Here is a 27,180-nt window from a genome sequence, read left to right on the forward strand (position 1 = left end):
GTGTTAATTCCATGACTGGAGATATGTGATGTTACCTAAAATTAGTTTAATATCCCACATATATCAGCAGCAATATCGGGTGATATCGGAATCGGAAATTAAGCGTTGGACAATATCGGCATATCGGTTTTTGGCAAAAAAGCTAATATCGGACATCCCTACAAATAATTCATCATAACAACAGAATTAAAAAGAATGAAGTAAAATTAAGGAAACAAGCATCAAAAACAAACCAAATAATAGTTGAATTAAGGCTGATTGATGTTATTGGTGTTTGTAAATGTCCTGTGTATTTGGAGATGATCAGCTGACACAGAACGGAGATCAAATTCAACAGATTTGGATTCAACAAGTTATGGACACTACACAACTACACTACACTATAAACTTCACTACACAACTACACAACTACACATCACACAGACACACTGTGGATCCAGGCCACGTCAGTCCAAATCCTCTAAACAGTGGTTCAGTGAATGTGGTTTTGAAGGTGTAGAGGTGGATCAGTTTGTCAGAGGAGACTTCATAGAAGGACACAGATCCAGCAGGACAGTCCACATACACTGATACTGTACCAGAGCGGGACCAGGAGGGCCAGGAGGAGGAGGAGGAGGAGGAGGAGTGAGGGAGGTGTGTGCATTTGTGATTATGCCAGACCCTGTATCCACCTTCATAAGACTCCAGACTCCAGGAGTGATCATTTCCTCCAAACCCACTGGAAAAACTGTCTTCTTTCCTTCTGATTCCTCTGTAAGTCACTGTAAAATTAACCCGTCCACTGAACTGGACCTCCCAGTAACAGCGACCAGTCAGACCAGTTGAACACATCAGCTGACGCATGATCTCAAATCTGTCCTGACGATCTGGATAGGGCTGATCCTCCTCCACTAGTTCCACCTTCTTGTTGTTTTCAGACAGTTTGAGGTGTCTGTGCGCTGTGTTTGGATCCAGGGTGAGTTCACAGAAATCTGATGGACAGAAGAAAACACAGAACAGCTGCACTTATTGATCAGTGATCAGCTTGATTGGTCTTTAGGGGACAGACTGTAGAATGACTGGTTGTTTGTAATTGTGTCCCTGGTTCACACACTGTTACTGTGACACACATGACCATATGTTGGATTGGTCATGTGTGTTTTATAGCTGTAAGCTAGCTGCTAGCTGTGCAGGCACAAGGAAAGATGGAATATAAAACCACAGTGACACAACCTCACTTGGTACCACATTACAAACACTAATACTCGCCAAAAGGAAGAAAAATAGGATCAATGGCCCTGTAGCTTACCGGCCAAATTAAAAGCTTTGGGAAATGTATCCAGATGCCATGTATTATCACCCAGTTATGTGTATTTATTATATTACAGAAATAGCCCATGTTTGGGTCATATTCCAATCAGATCTGTAAAAAATTCAAATTCCAACTTGATATCATTGATACTTAGTGATTTATTGGATCAATCCACTTCCAATCTGTTATAATGGGAAAATTTTTCAAAGTGGCACCAAATCCAGAATCAGATTCAGATCCAAATAATTTCACTAACTTTTGTTGACATTGAACTTGTTACTGTGACAAACTTTTCTCCTGATGGACTCAGCTGTGTTTTTGACTTTATTGTTTGTTTGTCTTCCGCCTTTATCAGACAGCGGCACGAGAACGACACTAGAATGATCCATAAAGACAGAGGAGGTGTGATTGGCCAATGGGCTGAGGTTCTGAGGGTATTTGTGTCATGTGCTCCGTGTCCTGACCAATCAGGTGTCAGCTCCCCCTCTGTCTTCACTGACAGTTGATGTTTTTTCTCATGTGGTACCAGCTCCCACTGTATGTTCAGGTTGGGTTTCATCTGTAATCCAATGGAAATCCACTTACACTTCCTCAGACCTGGTCTCAACCATCGGTCTCCACTGGGCTCCAACCTGAAAAGAGGAGGGGGGGGGGGGGTCAGAGCAGCATTAAACATGGACATGATATCACTGTGATCCACTCCAGCTTTTCTGTTCACATGTAGTCCATAGTTCCTGTCAGTCCATTATTGAAGGTCTGTATCTGTGACCATGGTCTGGAACTGCAGTAAAGGATGTGGAATCAGCTGTGACAGTGTTCCTGTCAGCTCCACCTGTTCTATCACTCATTCTCACAGTGTTCCTGTCAGCTCCACCTGTTCCATCACTTCTTCTCTGTGTGTGCATCAGCTCAGTCCATACCTGACAGTGTCCAGTCTCCAGTGTGGATCCTCCACTAGAGCACACAGCTCCTGTCCTGAGGCTCCTGGATGGTTGTAGCTCAGGTCCAACAGTCTGAGATGGGACGGATTGGACTTCAGGGCTGAGACCAGAGAAGAACATCCTTCCTCTGTGATCAGACATCCTGACAGTCTGCAACACAAAACATCACACATCATCTGAGGAGGGAGAAGAAGCAGCGTCAGCTGTTGGACACAGTTCTTCTGTGGATGGATTTCAGTCCAAATGGGACTGACCTGGAGACAGTTTCTATTGGACTGACTCTGTTCAGGGCAAGATCTGAACTGGACTAAGACTAGTCCAGTCCCTGTCCACAGTCTTGAAAGACCTGATCTTTAACTGTTTCTCAGACACATTTAACTGGATGAAGATTGACTTTGACCAAATATGGACACAAATGTCCAGATACTGGTCCAAAACCATCCAGTGCATAAATGAACATCCTTCACCAGCTCCAAATCAAAGGTTCAATGGTTCTTGGGTTCCAGTGTTTGAACAGACAAACCAGTTCCACTCCAGTCCAACCCTCAGACCGTAGACACTTTACTGTCCTTTGGATAATATCTGTAGATTTAGACTCATTTGGTTCAAATAAACCTTCATACAGTTAATTAAAGGAACATGCATGTGCTTCATGTCAGACACTGAACAGCTGCTCTGAAAACCAGGTCAGACTGATCCACTACAGGTGCATCATGGATTTAATCATCATCGTTCACACTGGTTGAACAATCCAAACCTGAGAGTCTCCAGTTTACAGTCTGGACTCCTTAGTCCATCTGACAGGATCTTCAGTCCTGAATCCTTCAGGTCCATGTTGTCGAGGTCCACATGAGTCAGACTACAGGACTGGGATCTGAGAACTGAGGACAGACCTTCACAGCTTCTGTCTGACAGGTTACAGATACTCAACCTGGAGGACACAGATGATGATACCATCAGGTCAGGTCTGGACTGAAGGACCATCACAGTCCACATAGATCTCAGTTTGTTCTACAGCTCAGATCCAAATAAAGCTGCACAATTTAGTGACAAACACATTTTTTTTTTATTGTAATTTGAGTTGTTTGCTGTTTATCAAAGAAAAAGCACAGATGAGTCCTTTAACAATGCCAAGTCCACCATCAAAACTGAAACTAGTGTAAAAATACCCAAACTTCACAGTAAAAAACACCTTAATGTTGTGATTTTCATTTTTCCTGTTTTCCACAGTACCTCCATTTGTTCAGTGTCACTAAATCCAAATCATCTCCATAAAACACAGGTTGTGTTGAACTTTATTGTTTTGAATTTTCCATTTGGAAAATCCACCTTAATCCTGACCTTTAAATGATCATCTCTGTCCATTTTATAATTACACAACTTGATTTAGTGATTCCACTTGTGTTTGACTGGATTGTGCAGCTCTAGATCTAATACACCTGCATTTAAACAAGTACAACATGATTTAATAAAACTCAGTCAGGACCCAAAGATCAGAAAGAACTGAATTCAGATTCTAACTTTATCTGACCTGAGAGTCTCCAGTTTACAGTCTGGACTCATCAGTCCATCTGACAGGATCTTCAGTCCTGAATCCTTCAGGTCCATGTTGTTGAGGTCCAAATGAGTCAGAGTACAGGACTGGGATCTGAGAACTGAGGACAGATGTTCACAGCTTCTCTCTGACAGGTCACAGATACTCAACCTGGAGGACACAGATGATATTTGGATTACAATCAGGTCAGGTCTGGAATGAAGGACCATCACAGTCCACATAGATCTCAGTTTCAGTGTTACTGTAATTTGATTCTGTTTGGTTGTTTAAGACAAATGCACAGATTAATAATTTAACAATGTCATATTAGGCTAGTTTCAGTTTTTAGACGGACTATAGGTATCAGGTGTCATCTGTCCATCGTCCAGAAACAATTTTTCAAGAATATTCTTCTCAGAAACCTTCAGTCAGAATGACTTGATATTTTTGGTGGAACATCTTTGGGGTGAGGTCTACCATGTTCATTCAAATGATTAGGAAATACAGATTTCTGAAAAAAATCTCCTTTAGTTTATAATGGGTCACATTTCAAAGAGCTATAACTTCCAAACAGTTGAAGATATTGATATAATTATTATTGGAAATAGACAGAAGTCACATATGGACTGTCATTTGGTACCATGACCTTTGACCTTGAGTGACCTTGAAAAGTCAAACTCAAGGTCATCTATGTCCACATTTCTAGAAACTTCTTCTCCCAAAACAGCCAGAATCAACTGAAGTTCATAGCAGAGGTTCTTTGGGGTAAGGTCTACCAAGTTTGCTCAAAAAATTGAGAACTAGAAGCACTCGGAGAGGAAGAGAGTCTTCCTTATCCCATTTCCAACAAACCCTGAAAATTTCATCCAAATCTGTCCATAACTTTTTGAGTTATGTTGCACACTAACGGACAGACAAACAAACAAACAAACAAACAGACAAACAAACAAACAAACAAACCCTGGCAAAAACATAACCTCCTTGGCGGAGGTAAATATTGATTTTTGAATTTTGTATGAATTATTGAAATCTTAAAAATCCCCATTGGTTTATAATGGGACACATTTCAAAGTGCTGTAACTTCCAAATAGTTAAAGATATTGCAGAGTTTCCTCCAGGATTTTTTGAAACAAAAACTTTTTTAAAAGTTTGTTGAAACAGGAAGTACCTTTAGATTGTGCTGAAAAGAAAAGAAACTTTACACTTTCCAGATGTGGAGTGTCAGTTCCCTGTTTGTGTTCTGGAGCTGCAGCATGTTCTAGAATAAATGCTCAGTTGGAGCAGAAACCCGCCTGGTCATGAAACACCCAAACTCCAACTACACTCAACTCTCGACATGCATGACGTAACCTATGTCGCAAAATTAAAAGGGGAGGGATTGGTCTTATGGATTGGTTGCTTTTACAGATCCCCGATCCAGCAAAAATGTTGAAATCGGGGCCGATATCTGATCTTAATATCGGATCAGTGCAACCTTAATTAACGTTAACCTCCTGAGACCCAGGAAATTTCAGCAAAGTACCAGCTTTTTTTGGGTTTTATTAAATAAGTGCCTATATTAGAAACATCATGATGCAACAGTTTTTTTCAGATGCAGTTTTAAAAATTTTTATGGAATGTCCTTTGTGGTGGACAGTTTTCTTTTCTTTTTTTGGCTTACCGGCCGACAGGCCGTAAGCTATTGTCGTCATGTGGCGTCTGTCGGCGTCGTCGGCGTCTGTTGTCCATCCATCCATCCATTATCCACCGCTTATCCAGAGCTGGGTCGCGGGGGCAACAGTCTTAGCAGGGATGCCCAGACTTCCCTCTCCCCAGACACCTCCTCCAGCTCTTCTGGGGAGACCCCAAGGTGTTCCCAAGCCACCCCAGAGACAGTCTCTCCGGCGTGACCTAGGTCTTCCCCGAGGTCTCCTCCCGGTGAGACATGCCTGGAACACCTCCCCAGGGAGGCGTCCAGGAGGCATCCGAAACAGATGCCCGAGCCACCTCAGCTGGCCCCTCTGGATGTGGAGGAGCAGCGGCTCTACTCCGAGCTCCTCCCTGGTGACTGAGCTCCTCACCCTATCCCTAAGGGTGCGTCCAGCCATCCGATGGAGGAAACTCATTTCGACCACTTGTATCTGGGATCTTGTCCTTTCCGTCATGACCCAAAGCTCATGACCATAGGTGAGGGTAGGAACGTAGATTGACCGGTAAATCGAGAGCTTCACCTCTGGCTCAGCTCCTTCTTTACCACAACCGACCGGTACAGCAACTGCATCACTGCAGACGCTGCACCGATCCCTCTGTCAATCTCACGCTCCATCCTTCCCTCACTCGTGAACAAGACCCCAAGATACTTGAACTCCTCCACTTGGGGCAAAGACTCTCCGCCGACTTGGAGAGGATAAACCACCTTTTTCCGGTCGAGAACCATGGCCTCGGATTTGGAGGTGCTGATCCTCATCCCACTCGCTTCACACTCAGTTGCAAACCACCCCAGGGCACGCTGAAGGTCCAGGCTTGGTGAGGCCAACAGGACAATGTCATCTGCAAAAAGCAGAGACGAAATCCTGTGGTCTCCAAACCGGACCCCTCTGGCCCCTGGCTGCGCCTAGAAATTCTGTCCATAAAAATTCTGAACAGAACCGGTGACAAAGGGCAGCCCTGCCGGAGTCCAACATGCACCTGGAACAGGTCTGACTTACTGCCGGCAATGTGAACGAGGCTCTGCTTCGGTCATACAAGGACCGGACTGCCCTTAACAAAGGCCCCCGGACCCCATACTCCCGAAGCACCCCCCACAGGATACCACGGGGGACACGGTCGAACGCCTTCTCGAAATCCACAAAACACATGTGGACCGGTTGGGCGAACTCTCATGAACCCTCGAACACCCGATGGAGAGTATAGAGCTGGTCCAGCATTTCGTGACCGGGATGAAAACCGCATTGTTCCTCCTGGATCCGAGGTTCAACTATCGGTCGGATCCTCCTCTCCAGTACCCTGGAATAGACTTTCCCCGGGAGGCTGACGAGTGTGATCCCCCTGTGGTTGGAGCACATCCTCCGGTACTCCTTCTTAAAAAGGGGGACCACCACCCCAGTTTGCCAATCCAGAGGTACTGTCCCTGACTGCCACGCATTGTTACAGAGACGTGTCAGCCAAGACAGTCCCTGCACATCCAGAGACTTGAGGTACTCAGGGCGAATCTCATCCACCCCCGGAGCCCTGCCACCGAGGAGCTTGCCAACCACCTCGGTGACTTCAGCTTGGGTGATGGACGAGTCCACCTCTAAGACTTCAGCCTCTGCTTCCTCCATGGAAGACGTGACAGTGGGATTGAGGAGATCCTCGAAGTATCCCTTCCACCGTCCGACAACATCCCCAGTCGCGGCCAGCAGCTCCCCACTTCCACTGTAAACAGTGTTGGTGGCGCACTGCTTTCCCCTCCTGAGGCACCGGACGATTTACCATAATTTCCTCGAGGCCGACCGATAGTCCTTCTCTATGGCCTCCCCAAACTCCACCCAGACCCGAGTTTTTGCCTCCACAACTGCTCGGGCTGCGGCACGCTTGGCCCACCGGTACCCATCAGCTGCCTCAGGAGTCCCACGAGCCAGCAAGGCTCGATAAGACTCCTTCTTCAGCTTGACTGCATCCCTTACTTCCGGGGTCCACCACCGGGTTCGGGGATTGCCACCACGACAGGCACTGGAGACCTTGCAGCCACAGCTCCAAGCAGCCGCTTCAACAATGGAGGTGGAGAACATGGTCTACTTGGACTCAATGTCCCCAGCCTCCCCCCGGGATCTGGGAGAAGCTCTCCCGGAGGTGGGAGTTGAAGACCGCGCTGACATTGGGCTCTGCCAGACGTTCCCAACAGACCCTCACAACACGTTTGGGCCTGCCGACTCGGTCCAGTTTCCTCCTTTGCCAGCGGATCCAACTCACCACCAGGTAGTGATTGGTTGACAGCTCTGCCCCTCTCTTCACCCAAGTGTCCAAAACACGCGGCCGGAGGTCTGATGACATGACAACGAAGTCGATCATCAACCTCCAGCCTAGAGTGTCCTGGTGCCAAGTGCACTTATGGACATCCCTGTGTTCGAACATGGTGTTTGTTATGGACAAACTGTGGCTAGCACAGAAGTCCAACACCACTCGGGTTCAGATCGGGGAGGCCGTTCCTCCCCATCACCCCCCTCCAGGTCTCACTGTCATTGCCCACGTGGGCATTGAAGTCACCCAGGAGAACAATGGAGTCCCCAGTCAGAGCACCATCCAGCACCCCTCCCAGGGACTCCAAGAAGGCCAGGTACTCTGCACTGCTGTTCAGCCCATAGGCCGAGACAACAATGAGGCACCTGTCCCCGACCTGAAGGCACAAGGACGCGACCCTCTTGTTCACCGGGGAAAACTCCAACACATAGCGGCTGAGCTGAGGGGCTATGAGCAAGCCCACGCCAGCCCGCCGCCTCTCACCGCGGGCAACGCTGGAAAAGTGGAGAATCCAGCCCCTCTCGAGGGGTTGGGTTCCAGAGCCCAAGCTGTGTGTGGAGGTGAGCCCAACTATATCTAGACAGTATCTCTCAACCTCCCTCACAAGCTCCGCTCCCCCCCCCAGTGAAGTGACATTCCATGTCCCTAGAGCTAGACTCTGTGGCTGGGGATCGGGTCGTCGAGCCCCCTGCCGTTGACTGCTACCCAATCCACATCGCACCCGGCCCCTACGGCTCCCTTGGTGGGTGGTGGATCCTCCGGAGGGTGGGCCCACGTCACTCCTTCGGGGTGGGCCCGGCCGGGTCCCATGGGCAAAGGCCCAGCCACCAGGCACTCGCTTACGAGCCCCAACCCCGGGCCTGGCTCCAGGGTGGGGCCCCGGCTGTGCTGTACCAGGTGACGTCACGATCTTCAGATGTTTGTTTCCATAGGGGCTTCTGAACTGCTCTTAGTCTGGCCCGTCACCCAGGACCTGTTTGCCTTGGGAGACCCTACCAGGGGCATAAAGCCCCCGACAACATAGCTCCTGGTATCATTCGGGTGCTCAAACTCCCCCACCATGGTAAGGTGGCAGTTCAAGGGGGAGCGTCGTCCATTACAAAAATCGTCTTCTTCTCCGAAACTACAACTCCAATTGACTTCAAACTTGGTATACAGCTTCTTTATGATGATGTCAACAAATGTTAGTGAAATTATTTGGATCCGGATCTGATTCTGGATTTGGTCCGACTTTGAAAAATTTCCCCATTGTAAGAGATAGGAAGTGGATTGATACAATAAATCACTAAGTATCAATGATATCAAGCTGGAATTAGAATTTTTTACAGATCTGATTGGAATATGACCAAAACATGGGCTATTTCTGTAATATAAATACACAAAACTGGGTGATAATAAATGGCATCTGGATACATTTCCCAAAGCTTTTAATTTGGCTGGTAAGCTACAGGGCCATTGGTCCTATTTTTTTGTATATAGTTGTGAAACTCTTGTCCACAAATGTCGACAGAAAACCCATAGCTGGGTCTGAGGAGGTTAAACAGTACTGTTGCTAACAGTGCATTATTAACACTGACATAACATTAGAGTCATTTTCACAGGCTTGAGCTAAATATTGGTTAAACTTATTCTTGCTTAGGTAGATTTCTCTCACCCTTTTCTCTCAGCCTTTTCTCTCTCCCTTTACTCTGCTGTCACCAGTCTTGAGCGAGCCTCTGTAGAGCCAGACAGGAAGTTGAGACTCCAGTGTTCGTTTTCAAAATTAAATTATTTGCAGAGTAGTGTCACATTTTATGAGACTATTTTCACACTCTTATTATGGTCCATAAATAGACTTTATGTTTATATGGATCCGATCATAATAAATAATTTCCATCTCTATCATCTGAAAAAAAAAAGAACATAATTCTGAAGGCATGGCGGCTTTTATTTTGGCGGAGCGCCACCAACATTTACATGTAGTGGAAACCCTGTATTGACATAATTACTATTGGCAATAGATAGAAAGTCACAAATGGGCTTTCATTTGGTGCCATGACCTTTGACCTTGAGTGACCCTGAAAGGTCAAACAAATGTCAATTAATGTCTTTAAATATCCTGCTGGACCACATGAGTTTTGGTTCTTTTGTTTTTATGTCACATAAAAACTGAAACTAGAGTAAAAATACCAAAACTTCACAGTAAAAAATAATTTTATGTTGTGATTTTCATTTTTCCTGTTTTCCACAGTACCTCCATCTGTTCAGTGTCACTAAGTCCAAATCATCTCCATAAAACACAGGTTGTGTTGAACTTTAATTCCCTAATTTTCCATCTGGATCAGCCTAAATCCACCTAAATCCTGACCCTTGAATTATCATCTTTTTCTTTTTATAATTACACAGGTTGATTTAGTGATTACACTTGTGTTTGACTGGATTTTGCAGCTCTAGATTTACACCTTTCTTTTAAATCCTCATGTTTTGAAAACCGTAAACTCTGCTCTGTAGGGATGCACCGATCCGATACCAGTATTGGGCATCGGCTCCGATACTCAGTGTGTGTACTTGTACTCATACTCGTAAAAGTAATCTGATACAACTGCACCGATACCACTTACAGCTGTGTGACATTCACAGTTCAGTGCAGCAGGTACGAGGAGGAGGAATAATGTGAGGGGAGTGTGAAGAGTGTGGAGATTTAACCAAATAAATGACGGTGATAAAAGTAATGCTGACTGTAAGTAATGTTACAGACACAGACAGATACAGACGCAGCGTTCTGTCCGTCCACTGCGTACATTCCATCCGTTTTCCAGGTGCTGGTGGATGAGTACCCAGACGGAGAATACCAGCGGAACCGTGGAGATAGAGGATCTGTTCAAAGAGCCACTGTGTGAGTTAGAGAAAAACTACTGACACATTTAGGACGACTACCCAGGGCTGGGCCGGTTTCCATCCTGCTGATAACACTATGGAGGTGCAGAGCGGTGCAGACCGCTGCCAGTGGAAGTGAAAACCAAACTTATCACTCATTTCTCTTTTCTCTACCGGCTGAACCTAAGCTTTTAAATCGTACCAGAGAAAATGCTGCAACATTAGTATCACAGTAGTGTTACCTCTGTCGTCTCCATGTTTGTTATTACTGACTTTCTTCTCCTCATAAAACTTTCCTCCTCTTCGTGGTATTTCTCCAGTATGGTTAATTCAGAGCGGTGCCCCCTGATGGATTAATTGGCAAACGCTCGTTCCAACACATTAAATGTCAGTAGCAGCACTTTGTTCCAGTCAGACTGATGACGACACTAAAGCACATTTACAAAAAGAACTAACAACCAGAATGGGATTATTAAGGACTCGTATTGGTACTCAGTATTGGCAAGTACTCAAATGGAAGTACTTGTACTTAAACTCGGTCTGGAAAAAAGTGGTATCAGTGCATCCCTACTGCTCTGAACACCCCACAGTCAGTCTGTCTGGAGAACTGACTGAAATGTGTGAGAACTTTGCAAGTCTTTCACCAATAAGGTTGTGACCATTAGGACCCAAAGATCAGAAAGAACTGAATTCAGATTCTAACTTTTTCTGACCTGAGAGTCTCCAGTTTACAGTCTGGACTCCTTAGTCCATCTGACAGGATCTTCACTCCTGAATCCTTCGGGTCGTTGGTGCTGAGGTCCAGATGTCTTAGACTAGAGGACTGGGATCTGAGAACTGAGGACAGACCTTCACAGCCTCTATCTGACAGATCACAGACAGTCAGTCTGCAGAAACAGAACAGATGGTTTTGTTTTATTAAAAACAGCAGCAGAATAAACTGATCTTCACTAAACTCCACTTCATTTCAGTTCCAATAGTTCTACAGATAATCACTAGTTTTGGTCAAATATCAGGTTATAAAGTCAATGTATCACAGAGCTACTATTTCCTGTGAACACTCAGACAAACTGTATGGACCTTCACTGCTGTTCATTTATAATTATGGTTATGACTCCTTTATTTATCTGGGGGTCTCAGTAAAGGCGAAGACACACCAACCCGATTTTCGGCGGTCAGAGGTGGTCGGGCAATCTGGAGAGGTCGGTGACATGAGTCTGTTTGGTTCCATTCAATCGGCTGTCATTAATGCCATCGCCAGTCTTTTCGGCCAATTCAACATGTGTAATCGGCCACTAGCCGTCGTTCAGTCGGACCAATCTGATTGGTGGAGGGATAGACCTGTACTTGTGAATGAGTGAAGGAGAAGTTTCCATGTGAATCCAGCTCTGCCAAGGTACTTCACACTATTACTGTCTTCTATAGTAGTTCATTCACTGCTCAGACTGGATCTGAATGAGTGACAGTCAGTGTTGACTATGGACTTCATTCAGTCCATGAAGTGAACACTGTTAGCATAGTGCGATTTCTCCTCAGTTTTTGCCTGCGACATCTTTCTTCTTCCACAGGAAGAAGCCCGAGAGCTGACAACACCAGGATCTTTTCATTACTAACCATCTGTTCAACAAGTACAACAACAACCCTTCTGAACTACTCAACACTCTGCTGACAACAATTACTGACGACAGTGAGCTGTGGGTTTTGGTCTACAGGGATGCTCCTTCATTTCCAGGTTTACATCTCGCGCAAGCGCAGAACGTACACTCAAGTCGGTAGTTGATTTGGTGTGTTCTTCACACTTTTTTGACCGCACTGGGGAGACGAGCTGATTGATCAGTCGAGCTACCTTTTATGGTGACGATCGGCAGTCGGGTTGGTGTGTCTTTGCCTTAACATGTACATTTACACATTTATTTACAGAGAATCTACAACCAGCATTGAAGACCAAACAGGATCTAAATCGATGGTCCACCATAAACTAACTCACATGTTTGATGGACTGGATCAGATGTGTTCCTACTGTCATACACATGAAGTGGATTGGATGTGTGTTCCATCAAGTTATGATGTTGATTAACATGATCAGTGTTGTGGTTTGACAAGGAATGAATAAGGAGCAAAAATGTCCTAAAACAGACTCTAAATTCAATCAACTCCACTCTGTCTGGACTCACACAGCTTTGTTGGAGGCTTTGACGACTGGCAGCAAATTCAGAAGAACCTCCTCTGAAGCAGAGTATTTGATCAGGTCAAACTCATCCAGATCTTTATCTGATGACAGTAACATGAAGACCAGAGCTGACCACTGAGCAGGAGACAGATCATAACTGAAGAGACTTCCACCTTTCAGGTTCTCTTGGATCTGATCCACCAGAGATCGATCTCTCAGTTCATTCAGACAGTGGAACAGGTTGATGCTTCTCTCGACAGACAGTTTACCACTGATCTTCTTCTTGATGTACTCAGCTGTCTCCTGATTGGCCTCTGAGCTACTTCCTGTCTGTTTCATCAGACCTTGTAGGAGTCTGTGATTGGTCTGCAGTGACAGACCCAGGAGGAAGCGTAGGAACAGGTCCAGGTGTCCATTTGGACTCTGTAAGGCCTGGTCCACAGTGGTCTGGTAGAACTGTGTCTGTGCAGATCCAGACCTCTGGGATGTGGTTTGTTCTTCTGACAGCAGATTGACTCCAGTGTTGATGAAGGTCTGATGGACATGAAGAGCAGCCAGAAACTCCTGGACACTCAGATGGATGAAGCAGAACCTCTTGTCCTGGTACAGTCCTCTCTCCTCTCTAAAGACCTCTGTGAAAACTCCTGAGTACACCGAGGCTGAGTTGATATCGATGCCACACTCTGTCAGGTCGGATTCATAGAAGATCAGGTTTCCTTTCTTCAGCTGCTCAAAGGCCAGTTTTCCCAGAGACTCAATCATCTTCCTGGTCTCTGGACTCCAGGGTGGATCTGTCTCAGATCTTCCATCATACTTGACGTTTTTCAGTTTGGCCTGAACCACCAGGAAGTGGATGTACATCTCAGTCAGGGTCTTGGGCAGTTGTCTTCTGTCTGTGGTCTTCAACACGTTCTCCAGAACTGTAGCAGTGATCCAGCAGAAGACTGGGATGTGACACATGATGTGGACGCTTCGTGACGTCTTGATGTGGGAGATGATTGTGTTGGTCTGTTCTTCATCTGTGAACCTCTTCCTAAAGTACTCCTCCTTCTGTGGGTCAGTGAACCCACTGACCTCTGTCACCATGTCCACCCACTGAGCAGGGATCTGATTGGCTGCTGCAGGTCGTGCGGTTATCCAGAGGCGAGCAGAGGGAAGCAGGTTCCCCCTGATGAGGTTCATCAGCAGCACATCCACTGAGGTGGACTCTGTCACATCAGTCAGGATCTGAGTGTTGTTGAAGTCCAGAGGAGGTCGACACTCATCCAGACCGTCTAAGATGAACACCACCTGGAGGTCTTCAAAGATCCAGATTCCTGCTTCTTTGGTTTCAGTGAAGAAGTGATGAACCAGTTCCACCAAGCTGAACTTCTTCTGTTTCAGCACATTCAGCTCTCTGAAGGTGAATGGAAATATGAAGTGGATGTCCTGGTTGGCTTTGTCTTCAGCCCAGTCCAGACTGAACTTCTGTGTTAAGACTGTTTTCCCGATGCCGGCCACGCCCTTTGTCAGCACTGTTCTGATTGGCTGATCTCTGTCAGGTGGTGTTTTAAAGATGTCTTCACATGTGATGGTTGTTGGTGGTCTGTGTGGTTTCCTGGATGCTCTTTCAATCAGTCTGACCTCATGGTCCTGGTTGACCTCTGTAGCCCCTCCCTCTGTGATGTAGAGCTCTGTGTAGATCTGGTTCAGGAGGGTTTTGGGGTTTCCTGCTTTAGCGATGCCCTCAAACACACACTCAAACTTCTGCTTCAGGTTATGTTTCAGTTTCCGCTGCTGAACTCCAGACTGACTTCCTGAATGCAGACCCAGATAAAACCATCAGTCTCACAGTAAATCCAAGTATTTTCATCTGTTCAATCTGGACAGAATGGTCTTACTGCGGTGCAGACGCTCAGCCAGCTCCTCCTGCTTCAGCCTCCTCAGGAAGTTCAGTGTGATCTTCAGAAAAGCCTCTGAGCTCCTCCTCTGCTCTTCATCCTCATCACTCAGACTCTCTAAGCATTCTGGGTAATCTGTACTCAGAACCTGGTGGAACTTCTTCAATTCCTTCTTGACAAAAGTGCAGATGTTCTCCTCCAGCAGCTAGAACACAAAACATGATGAGAGACACAATGTCACGTCTGCCACCAGACGTTAGTCTGGTTTTGTCTGTCTTGTGTGTTTTGTCAGTCATTTCCTGTTTTATTTTGTTACGTTCTCCTCGTGTGTCATGTCTGGTGTCTTTGCTTCCTTTCCCTAATCAGTTCCACCTGTGTGTGATTACCTGTCCCAGCCCTGATTTGTTCCACCTGTGTCTCATTGTCTTCCCTCCCTCTTGTGTATTTAAGCCCTGTGTTTTCCCCTGTCCTGTGCCAGTTCGTATCGCCTTGTGCCTTACCAGCGTTTTTGGATCCTGTTTGTCTGTCTGCCTGTTTTTTGACCCAGATTGTTTTCTCAAGACCTCTGCCTTTTGCCCGACCCTTGTCTGTGCCTCAGCTACTGTTGATTCTACGTGTGTTCGACCTTCCTGCCTGTCTTACTGGTACGTGAGCTTGTCTGTCCCCCATGTACTGTAGCTTGTCCGTCTGCCTTACCGTGTATGACCTGGTCTGTTTACTGGCATCGCTCTGCTCTTCCCTAGTCGGATTCCCGACGAGTTTTTTCGGTCCGGGCTGTGAGGGTCCGTCTCCTTTCCACTTCACGAAATCCGTGAAGAACCCTGAACTCTGTGACCTCAAGATTCTGTATACAATCACTGTCAGAGACTTGTCTGTTAACCCTGTGTTTAATAAACACTGAACTTTTACGTCTGCTTCCGGGTCTTGCATGTGGGTTCAGTCTCTGTACTCGGATCATTACACATAAAGTCCACCCTTGGACCAAAGCTCAGGTCCATGTTGGACACAGTGACGTCCACTGGTCTGAAACCAGCAGCAGGACATGATTGGACAGAACAGATGGACCAGTAGATGCTGTACATGTACACACCTTAAATATGGAGTCCAGCTGAGTCTGATCCTGTAGACCAGTGGGAACCTCTGAGCTCTGCTGCTCCACTCTGTGGACCAAACATCAACAATGAGCTCACATTATGTCTGTCCACACTGACACCAACAGGTGGACACACCTGGATGACAACATGAGTCACATGACCCCCTGTAGTGGGACAGGTGTCCTGGTCCTGCTGATCCCTCTGAGAATCAACACCTGAGTCTGTTTGGATTTTCACACTCACTGGGTTTAGTTCAGGGGTGTCCAGTCCTGGTCCTCCAGATCTACTGTCCTGTATGTTTCAGATGTTTCCTCTTCCAGTCCACCTGACGGTTGTTCTCAGGCTTCTACAGAGCTTGATAATAGGCTTATCATTTGAATCAGGTGTGTTGGAAGAGGGACACATCTAAAACATGCAGGATAGTAGATCTGGAGGACCAGGATTGGACACCCCCGGTTTAGTTGATCTCATCAACATTTGGATTAAACCAACAGCTCTTTCCTAATAATGTGTCTCCTCACCATCTGCACTCACAACATATATTACAAAGGTGTTCAATGGACCAGAAATCAAACCTGGACTCTGATCCAGTATCATCCAGGACCAGGTCCCACAACAACTACAGGTTTTCATTGATCAGGTTTAGTGTGAGTCTCCTGCCAGTGTCTGAACCATAGGCTGAAGAAAAAGACCATGTGACTCCGACGGTGCAACAGGACTAACTTTAGGTCGGACATAGAATGCCAAGTTAGGACTGACTGAGCTGAAAACCCTGTTGGTGGAACTAGACCAGATCTGAGGTTCACTTACTGAGTCTGTGGAACATGTTGTCTTTTAAACGCTATTCCTCGACCCATAGAGTCATCACTTTTCATGGACACACAGCTGGGTCCAGGTTCAGGTCTGTGAACATTGATGGTACAGTGGTTTTAGTGCTGAACTCTGACTTCAAACTGTGGTCTTAGTGTGATTCATATCCTACTGCAGAAGAATCCAGTTTCATGTGGACGTTAAAGGACATGCTGTTCTCTGTCAAATTTTTCTGACTCTGCTGTGACCTCTGACCTGATGCTCATATGTGAGGACTCAGGGTCCAGGTCTAAGATAAGAATGTGTTAAAGCTGAAACAGATCAGTGGACCCTCAGACCTAAACTCAGACTGAGCTCTGAGTCCTTTATCTGGACCTTGTATGTTGATCCACCGAGGGTCGCTCAGTGCCGTTCTGATATTGACGATCACTTACTGAGGATCACAAACATGTCGTCTTTTGAAGTTCATCGGGTAATCCATGGAGTCATTGCTCTTCATGGGCAGACAGCTGGGTTCAGGTCTGGGTCCAGGTCCAGGTCTGGGTCCAGGTCCAGGACTGTGAACACTGATGGTACAGTGGTTTTAGTGCTGAACTCTGACTTTGATCTGGTTGATGTTGTACATTGTGTTACATAATTAAAATAACACAATGAAATCTAACTTTGTGTAACATAGTGTAGTTTAATATAAGTAACATAAATTCATGTTGTGTCATTTAATGTTACATTAATCCAACAGTTTTAATGGACTGTTTTACATGAGGTTAATATTTTAATATCCATAAAACCAGACTAGAACACATTACATGTCAGGGTTATTAGAGTTTAAACTTTCATCCATTTTCTTCCTCTTATCCGGGGCCGGGTCACGGGGGCAACAGTCTAAGCAGGGATGCCCAGACTTCCCTCTCCCCAGACTCCTCCTCCAGCTCTTCTGGGGGGACCCCAACGCATTCCCAGGCCACCCCAGAGACATAGTCTCTCCAACGTGTCCTAGGTCTTCTCTGAGGTTTCCTCCTGTTGGGACATGCCTGGAACACCTCCCCAGGAAGGCGTCCAGGAGAAACAGATGCCTGATCCACCTCAGCTGGCCCCTCTGGATGTGGAGGAGCAGCAGCTCTGCTCTTAGCTCCTCCCTGGTGATTGAGCTCCTCCCCCTATCCCTAAGGGTGCGCCCAGCCACCCTACAGAGGAAACTCATTTGGACCACTTGTATCTGGGATCTTGTCCTTTCGGTCATGACCCAAAGCTCATGACCATAGGTGAGAGTAGGAACGTAGATTGACCAGTAAATCGAGAGCTTCACCTTTTGGCTCAGCTCCTTCTTCACCACGACAGACCGATACAACGACTGCATCACTGCAGAAGCTGCACCGATCCACCTGTCAATCTTGCGCTCCATCCTTCCCTCACTCATGAACAAGACCCCAAGATACTTGAACTCCTCCACTTGGGGCAAAGACTGCCCACCGACCCGGAGTTTAAACTTAAACAGCAATAATAATAATAATAATAATAATAAAAAATGGATGTTAAAATTACAGTAAATATTAACATCCTTCTCCTGGATGCAGGAGAACGTTCTGGTATATGACATAGTCAATGTCAGGATTGAATGTAAACTGTCAGCTTTTATTTTGAAAGGTTTCACAGGAAGTGTTAGTATCCTGTTGTGTCTGACCTTGATTAGACTGAAGAAAAAGACCATGTGACGCCGACGGTTCAACAGGACTAACTTTAGGTCGGACATAGAACGCCAAGTTAGGACTGACTGAGCTGAAAACCTTGTTGGTGAATCTGGACCAGATCTGAGGTTCACTTACTGAGTCTGTGGAACACGTTGTCTTTTAAACGCTATTCCTCGATGCATGGAGTCATCACTCTTCATGGACACACAGCTGGGTCCAGGTCCTGGTCCAGGTCCTGTGGGGGGTCTGTGGGTGGTCTTCCAGGGAGGGGCTCCCTCCTCTCTGTCCTCACTCTCATCCATTCTGCTGAATCCACATCAGAACACAAACCATCAGTCCAGACCTGAATCCACACTGATTCATCCTGTACATGACAAACAGCAGCTCAATCTACTTTTATTTTGAAAGGTTTGACAGGAAGTGTTAGTGTCCTGTTGTGTCTGACTTTTATCTGTAGACGATGACTGAGGAAGGTCATGAACACGATGAAGTCGGTTTATTTGACCTAAACAGCAGCTCTTTATCACCTGATCAGATTCTAGTTCATCAATAACTGATTAAACTGTGAATGTGAAAGGTCAAAGGTCAACAGTTATCACAGTCCAATCAAAACAACTTCATGAATCCAGACTGATTTAAACATCAGAAACATGTGTAAAGTGTTTCCAGATCAGTTTATTGTCACAGGCTCAGATCAAAGCGTCCTGACTGGATTCAAAGAGTCACAGATCAAACTCACCTGTGGACGTCCAACAGAAAAGGGTTTGTGTTCGTCACCGCTGAGCTGTTTCCAGGATCAATCTGAGTCTCACCTGGAAAGACATCTGGTGTCAACGCCTGCAGTGGGAGGAGCTCTGACCCGTCACATGACATGTCGCTGGATGGTGATTGGCTCGTTTGTTTGGTCGTCACGTTGACGCTTTGACACAGTGTAAACGTGCAGCAGAAAACACTGATTCTGCTTCAAATTAATCATCAATCCATTTATTATTGATTCATCTATGAATAAACGAACCAACCTGTTAATTACATACATTATTAAATCACTTCATAGACTTTCAATGAGTTTTTTTTCTTTATGTCAGTGACAGTTTTAGTTGATGTTCCATAAACTAATCCATTTTGGATCCTTTTCCTTACATATTTCACTGTAAGACGGAGAAAATCACTGATGAGGTCAACTCACATCCCTGAGGAAATCCACATGACCATGGACCTGAACATCCAAGTGGTGTTTGACCCCTCCCACTCTGTTTAACTCAAGTCCTGGTGTCAAACCCACAGCTGGATCAGACTAAACGTTGGTGTGACGGCCTGAACACCACTAAACTCTGTGACCTCTGACCTCTGGAGCAGGTTCATCCTCTGCTTTAAGTTCATTCTGGATCCTGAAAGAGTCTGAATCGCAATGAAAATGATCCAATCACATCCAGACAACACAATAAACCCCCTGTGATTGGCTCCAGGGTGTGTGAATCTTTAATCCTCCAGAGTTAAAATTCAGAAAATTACTGACCTTTTGCTGATTTTGAGTCGAACTGAAGAGGTTTGAGAGATTAATACAGAAAAAAACAGATGCATAATGATTTTCTATCAGTTATTTTTCCATGTGCATCTTTCATTGGGGGGCCTCCAGGGGGCAGTAAACGTACAGGGATGCAGAAGGGTTCATGTCTACAGTCATTATCACAGTGAAAACCACAATCACGGGAAGAGATTCACAAACACATACAAATGTATTTAATGTAAACATTCTGTTTAAATGTGAAACCATGTATTTGAGCAATCTACCGTTTGAGTCATGGAACATTAAAGATAAAAAATTATTGGCTATCCTGTTGGCAGCCAGTAAGAAATGTGTTACGAGGAAAAGGTTAAAAGTAGAACCACCCACCACTGATGAATGGATTGGAATTGTCTATGAGATTTATGTTATGGAGAAGATATCCTTTTCCCTCAAATGTGAAAAAGAAAAATTTGATAATATTTGGTCCAAATGGACTGAGTATGTAAAACCAATCAGATCTGATTTCATTTGATTGTATTTGTGCTTTGTGTAAATCTACCTGCTTTTATGTGAGGTCATGATTGTATGAAGTGGTGCGCTCCCCTGTTCTGTTGTATTAATGTTTCAACCAAAATGAATGGTCCATAAAAAGAAATGATAGAAGGGCAATATGGATATAATGATCGAAACTTTCTGTATCCATTCTATGGTATTTTGTGACTCTGTAATTAATGTATGTGACAGACATTTGCCTTTCTGATAAAAAGATAATTTCAAAAAAAGAAAACCACAACTGGTTTTTATGGGAACTGCTCTTTTACAGAGAAGTTTTACCACAGCATTATCAAAATCTAAAGAAATAAACACATTTTTACTGTTTAAATTCAATGTTTCTTTCTCAGAAGTCCTCGAGTTAATATTTAATGTTTCTAGACAAAAGTTCACCGATATAAGGGTTTGACAGGAGTTCCCACAGTCCTTGAACGCACCGCAGTGACACTGGGTGGGGCCTCCACGTGCCCAGTTCATTCATTCATTCATTTTCTGAACCTGCTTTATCCTCACTAGGCTCACGGGGGTCGTTTGGAGCCTATCCCAGCTACACAGGGGTGAAGGTGGGGTTCACCCTGGACAAACACGACCCGTTTTTCTTCCCTAAAAGTTCTTTCTTATCCTATTTGTATTTATTCTCTTTATTATTACCTATGTTTGTGTTTGGTGGTTCAGGTTCAGTTCTAACCACTGTCCTGTCCACATGCCCCCCCACCCAGACCTACTTCCGGTCTAAACCCGGTTCTGTGACGCAGTTTAATCGGTGTCGGTTCGTCAGATCCACGGAGCTTCAGAACCTTCGGCCTCAGTTTGACCATGTGAAACCAGCCCTGACCGGACAGACGGACGGAGGCTTCAGTCCAGAACCTCCTCCTCTGAGTCAGACCCACTTTCAACAGGCCTCGGTGATGGATCCGGGTCTGGATAACGGAAAACCGGTTAAACTGACACCGAGTTTGACAGCGGGTTTTAACGGTTCATAAAGTCCAGACCCACAGTGAACAGTGACAACAAAGAGCCGTTAAAAGGTTAAACAGAAGAACTTTACCTTCAGATGCACAGAGCTGGACCGAAGACGATGGACGAGGAAATGAAAGTGAAAAGAAGAGGAAGAGTTCAGGGAGGAGTTCATGAGACTGACTCAGCTACAATTCACACAAACATGGGGGGGGGGGGGGGGGGGGGACTGGCTTTAGTTCAGGTTCCACATTCAGACCAATATGATCTACAGTCAAATCAGAACAGCAGAATAACCGACAAAAAAGAATGACTCCAGATTTTCTTCTGGGTTTGATGTGAAACAAATCCTACTACATTATACCTAGAAATAGTGACAACTTCAAATTTCTATCTTTGTTTTAGTGCAAAAAATAACATTAAATGATGAAAATATTTACAAACTATCCTGTAACAGTAAAATGTGAATAACCTGAACAAATATGAACAACCTGAAATGTCTAAAGAAAATTCAGCACAATTTGAACCATTTTCTTCCTGTTACTCAGTGTTTAGTGTCTTTGTAGATCTGATCCATAATACACAGGTAGAAATGATAAGTGGAGGCAGAATATTATTAAAATTATACTTATTTTCCTTAAGAAATTTCAGTTTTCTCAGGTTATTCACATCTTATTTGTTTGGATAGTTTATAAAAGTATTTTCATAATTTAATGTTGTTGTTTTTTACACCATAACAAAGACAAAAACTTGGAGTTGTCATTATTTATAGGTTATTCTGTTATTATTTCACTGGTCCAGCCCACTGGAGATCAAATCAGGCTGAATGTGACCGCTGAACCAAAATGAGTTTGAGAACCCTGCTTTAATGGAATTAGTGGCTAAAGTCAGTCACACCTCCACTTTCTTCCAAATAACCCACATTTCATTCACAATATTTTAAATACAGGCCTATAGTTCATGCACGTGTTTATTTTCCTGGTTTGTGTGAAATAACTACAAACACATAGTAGTAGACCTCCAAGGTGAGCTGGGTTAGTCTGGACCCCTCATCATCTGTAACAGTGTTGGGGGATGGGAAATGTGTTTATTTTCAAGTGCCAATAAACTGAGATGGATAAGAAAAGGCCAAAACCATCAGGTACCCAATTTAGGAAAAGGAGAAAAGAAGAAGAGGAGAAACAGGTAAAAGATAAAGGTATGCACGTGTTCTGTCCATAGAACTATGCATGCAGACCCGTGCACAGACATTCTGGGGGGTGGGGGGCAGGTGCACGAGCCAAAAAAAGGGCATAATAATCCAGAGTGACTTACAGACTCTGTATAAAGCTGATGGAGCGGCTGTATTCGAGCGTTGTGTTAGAGATGACAAAACCAAATGTCTTTGGACACTTGCCGTTTATTCCTGGCAGAAAAGTATACAGTCAGTCTCATTCGTAACACCCGAACCTTGTTCTCACACTGCTGAGCTAAAATTTAAAAAAAAAAAAAAGAAAAGTTAGCTAACACACCATGTTAATCATGATATGAACATATAATTAAGAATATTGTCATTTTCATTCAAGAATATGCTCATCTGATAGGGAGCTAAGCGTTACACAAATATAATGGTGTAATACAATCATTTAGAAATGAAATTAAAATAAAAATGTAAAATAATGACTGGACTGACAGTGTGTGTACTCACCAGGTAGACAGCACAGATAAACTGGTACTAACTTCCTGGGGTACACGACCCTAGTCCGCAGGGGTGTTGCATTCAATGGCAATAAAATAAAATTGTAATTAATACAATAAAACAATGTGAGATGGCAAGTGGAATCGCACACTACATACTTTAACTCTGTTACACTGATAACACAGTGCACACATTTATTTTTACTGTTTTCTGACAGAGTTGAAGCATAAACATTACATTAGTGGCATACCACAATATACTTCACCAAACTGTCATGCAGCTCAACTTAAGACCTACCTTCATTTCAATAATTATGATTTTAACTGAACCAAAACTAGTGAACTTGTCTAATTTGTAGAGCAGTAAAACTGTCTTTAAATTCTCTGCCTGCTTGAGTGTTTCTCTCCCTCTCTGTCTTCACTAAACATGACAAACGCCAGCAAACACCTGAACAAAGCTTTGAAATTACAGATTTTATGAATTTTTTTTTTTTTTTTAGGGAAACGTTGGGCCAGTAGCAATGTATAGTTTTCAGCAGCACTAATGTTATGGTTAATTTCGCACCAAACAACATCAGGGGATTGCACAAACACTGTCATTACCAGTCTGTCTGATGGAGCAGGTCAGAGGAGAAGTAGGCTGCAGTGGTTTGGCCTGGCATTCAGCACTGCATGAGCACTAACCCTAACCCTAACCCTAACCCTGGCATTCAGCACTGCATGAGCACTAACCCTAACCCTAAGTGGAGGAGGAAGGGGAAGGGGCGTGGCCGACAGGGGCTTGTAAGCAACGCGGAGCAGGTCGAGGCAGAATTCTCACAAGAACTCAAATACATGCCAGATAGTCAGATATCAAAGCACATTTGGGGGGAATTGATGACAGAGAGAGTATTTTTTATTCTTAAATATCGATGAATAAAGAAACAATTGGGCTCCAGCAGAAAGGGCACTTTTCTCATCCAGGGCAAAAGGGCAGATGCTTTAGCACCACTAGGGGTCTATCTGTGCACGTGCCTGTATGCATGTCATGAAAACAGGGCTAAGGTGAATTAGGCAGGTTATAAATCTGACGTTTGTGGGGTCTGTGCTTTACTTTTGTTTTTTTGGGGCGGGTGGGGGGGTCTTGCTCGAACCACCACTGCAAACATCAGGTGGAACTGGATTAAATCTGTACAAAATGGAGGACATAGTCAGAAGAGTGTCAGCCCTGTTTCTCTCTCCTGGAAAACCATGGGAGGATGCAGACAGACACAGATCCAGTTCTGTCAGACTCAACCAGATGCATGTGTGATGGAAGTACACAGGCTGATGCTGACTCATTCATTTTAATATTAAATATTTATGTGTATTATACTAATGTGTGGCTCCATTACTGTATTTTTTTTTTTTTTTCTACCATTCCAACAAAACATCAGTAAGAGCGGCCTACATGATATGTTTACACTTGGCTCTTGTTAACTCCATTATGTCTGCAGCACAGATTACATATTTTGCTGTGCTATCAGAATGTTTTCTTTACCTGGTAGGTAAGAGGTGCTGGCAGCAGGAGATGTTGAAGCAGTCACTGAAGGGATAAACATTATAGAATAAAAAAAAAAAACAAGTTATAAAAATGCAGGACGGCTGATAATTGATTATAACATAGTTCTGTGTGGCTCTATCAGTTTCATTTTTCCATTTACACAAGGTATCTGTATATGAGTAGTGTTTACATTTGGCTTTTGTTAACTCCATTAAATCAAAAGCACAGATTACACAGGTCAATATTTAACTGAGGGACTTTTTGAGTTTCCTTTACAGGGTAACAAAGTTGACATGTATAGCTGATATTTCTGCTGTTTTCAGGACTAAATTCAGCAGAACCATAATACCACATGGCATTTTTACAGAAAGATTCCTCTAAATATCATATATACAACTGAGTAAAATTGAAAGTTATTTATAAAAATATTGTCGTAACACTGTTGACATAAGAGTGTGATACATCTACACTTGACTCACACATGACTTTATATTAAATAAAGAATATACCTTTGAGTCTTGCCAGTGTTTTCTTCAGGAGGAAATGACGTTATGTGGAGCAGGTCATGTCATTTGGATTTTTTTTCCCCAAGAATTTATTTACTGTTCATCGATAGAACATACAAAAAATAGAATATAACAAGAATATACAAAACATCAGACGTTCCAAGCCATAATAATCATAAACTAATAATAAGACCAAAAAAAACAAAAAAAAACAAGAATAAATCAAATTAAACACATATATATATATATATATATATACACACAGGGTGGGGAAGCAAAATTTACAATATTTTGAGGCAGGGATTGAAAGACAGTGTATGACCAATTAGTTTATTGAAAGTCATGAGAATTTATTTGCCACAAGAAAATGTACATAATAGAAAATGTTTTTATTCTATGTGTCCTCCTTCTTTCTCAATAACTGCCTTCACACGCTTCCTGAAACTTGTGCAAGTGTTCCTCAAATATTCGGGTGACAACTTCTCCCATTCTTCTTTAATAGTATCTTCCAGACTTTCTGGTAATAGTTTTGCTCATAGTCATTCTCTTCTTTCCATTATAAACAGTCTTTATGGACACTCCAACTATTTTTGAAATCTCCTTTGGTGTGACGAGTGCATTCAGCAAATCACACACTCTTTGACGTTTGCTTTCCTGATTACTCATATGGGCAAAAGTTTCTGAAAAGGTATGGATAATAGTGTTAGGTATGATTATGACATCAGTATATGTTTGGTTTCAAAACAATTGACGTAGTGCCTGCTGAGAAAAAACAACTAAATGTTCATTGTAAATTTTGCTTCCCCACCCTGTATATATATATATATATATATATATATATATATATATATATATATATATATATATATATATATACACACACACATACATACATACATACACACACACACACACAAAATATAAATAATAAATAAATTGGAGAATAAAAATGAAGATCTAACAATAAGTACAGGTACAGTTAGAAAAGGAAAGAAAAATAACATTACAATATGAAGTGGCAGACCAAATTACTCATGGTAATTGTAGTAAAACTGAAGCGCTGATGAACGTTTTTTATTACATTTAGTATGTTTTAGAGATTCAAAATAGATTTTCAATTCTGTTAAAAAATAAATGACATGATGGGGATGTTTTGGATATGTTAGCTTTATGAATATGAAATTTACCCAGAAGAATGAAGAGGTTGACTGTTAACATAATTAGAATGAGAAAACTATCCAAAAAGAATAATTTTCCCATCAAACTGACACTTAACTGCAGTTTGGATGAAAAGAAAATTTTCCAAATTTTTCCAAAAAGTGATACAAAACTGACATTTATAAAATAAATGATTATACTTTCACTATCACGTTTACAAAAGGTGCTTTGGAATAAACGGACTTCCTTCAGAGGTGTTTTTGTAATTTAGTTCAAAGTGATTTCTTGGACACAGGTACAATTTATTTTCCATATAAAACTTTAAATATTGCCAGAAAATAAATATCTGTCATGATTATCTCAACTTAATAAAAAGATGGGTGGCTGTTAATAGATTAGGACGGTTATTTAGTTGACATTTTAGTACATCTAGTCATTTCTTAATTATTTATTAATGTGATTGTTTCTGTAATGAAATAATTATGGAATTTTTTAAAAACATGATCATAATGAACAAAGAAATCATTATTATTTTATTTATTTATTTATTTTTTTTTTACTTTTATCTAAGATACATGCAGGTTCAGTAGTCCCTCAGTCATATATTGTCCCACACACTTTCATTTGCGTTCGGACTCTTTTCTTTACCTGGTCGATGCCTGGGAGTAGGAGCTGGTTCCCACTTCCTATGCTGTCCGAATGCTCCTAGATCCTGAAAACATGACAGGAAGTGCATCAGTCCGTCCAGTGCCAAAGGCAGACTGACGCACAGACAATTCGACAGGGTGTTTTCTGCAGAACCAGGTTCAGTTCCACCCCAGTTCAGTCAAGTCACTTCTCTTGAACAAAGTCATGCTGAAGCCATGACCCGCCCTTCTCTGCCTCTGATTGGCTAGTACTCACTACCTTCACTGATTAGATTGGTTAACTTTAGTCATGAGGACTGATGAGCCAATCAGAGTTAGAGTAGGGCGGGTCATACCGAGGAAAATATTGCTAACTAATACTGTCCATCTCTGGACCCTGATTGGACACTTCAGGTGCCAGTGTCACCCC

At 43.5% G+C, this 27,180-nt stretch overlaps 1 protein-coding gene across 1 annotated transcript; it reads right to left on the bottom strand.

Annotated features, from left to right (window-relative positions):
- Positions 1 to 243: 243 nt before the first annotated feature.
- Positions 244 to 26,952, bottom strand: LOC115428433 (NACHT, LRR and PYD domains-containing protein 3-like). The gene is made up of 13 exons (XM_030147478.1): positions 26,773 to 26,952; positions 18,985 to 19,057; positions 18,381 to 18,551; positions 16,992 to 17,123; positions 16,558 to 16,650; positions 15,744 to 15,813; positions 14,654 to 14,858; positions 12,778 to 14,569; positions 3,764 to 3,937; positions 2,990 to 3,163; positions 2,212 to 2,382; positions 1,877 to 1,923; positions 244 to 971 (listed from the first exon to the last, which is right to left on the bottom strand). Exons 1-13 carry the CDS (start codon positions 26,858 to 26,860, stop codon positions 409 to 411), a joined length of 3,753 nt encoding a protein of 1,250 aa, XP_030003338.1. The 5' UTR covers positions 26,861 to 26,952; the 3' UTR covers positions 244 to 408.
- Positions 26,953 to 27,180: the final 228 nt, after the last annotated feature.

The sequence above is a fragment of the Sphaeramia orbicularis genome, chromosome 11 (assembly GCF_902148855.1).
Source record: "Sphaeramia orbicularis chromosome 11, fSphaOr1.1, whole genome shotgun sequence".
Taxonomy (NCBI): Eukaryota; Metazoa; Chordata; class Actinopteri; order Kurtiformes; family Apogonidae; genus Sphaeramia; species Sphaeramia orbicularis.

Excerpts from the sequence above, each read along its gene's own strand:
- LOC115428433 (XM_030147478.1), bottom strand. The coding sequence starts at position 26,860 with ATGCACTTCCTGTCATGTTTTCAGGATCTAGGAGCATTCGGACAGCAT. Across the intron at positions 14,859-15,743 it reads AGCTGGACTCCATATTTAAG|CTGCTGGAGGAGAACATCTG; the intron begins GTGTGTACATGT and ends TTTGTGTTCTAG. Across the intron at positions 3,164-3,763 it reads TGTAAACTGGAGACTCTCAG|GTTGAGTATCTGTAACCTGT; the intron begins GTCAGATAAAGT and ends TGTGTCCTCCAG.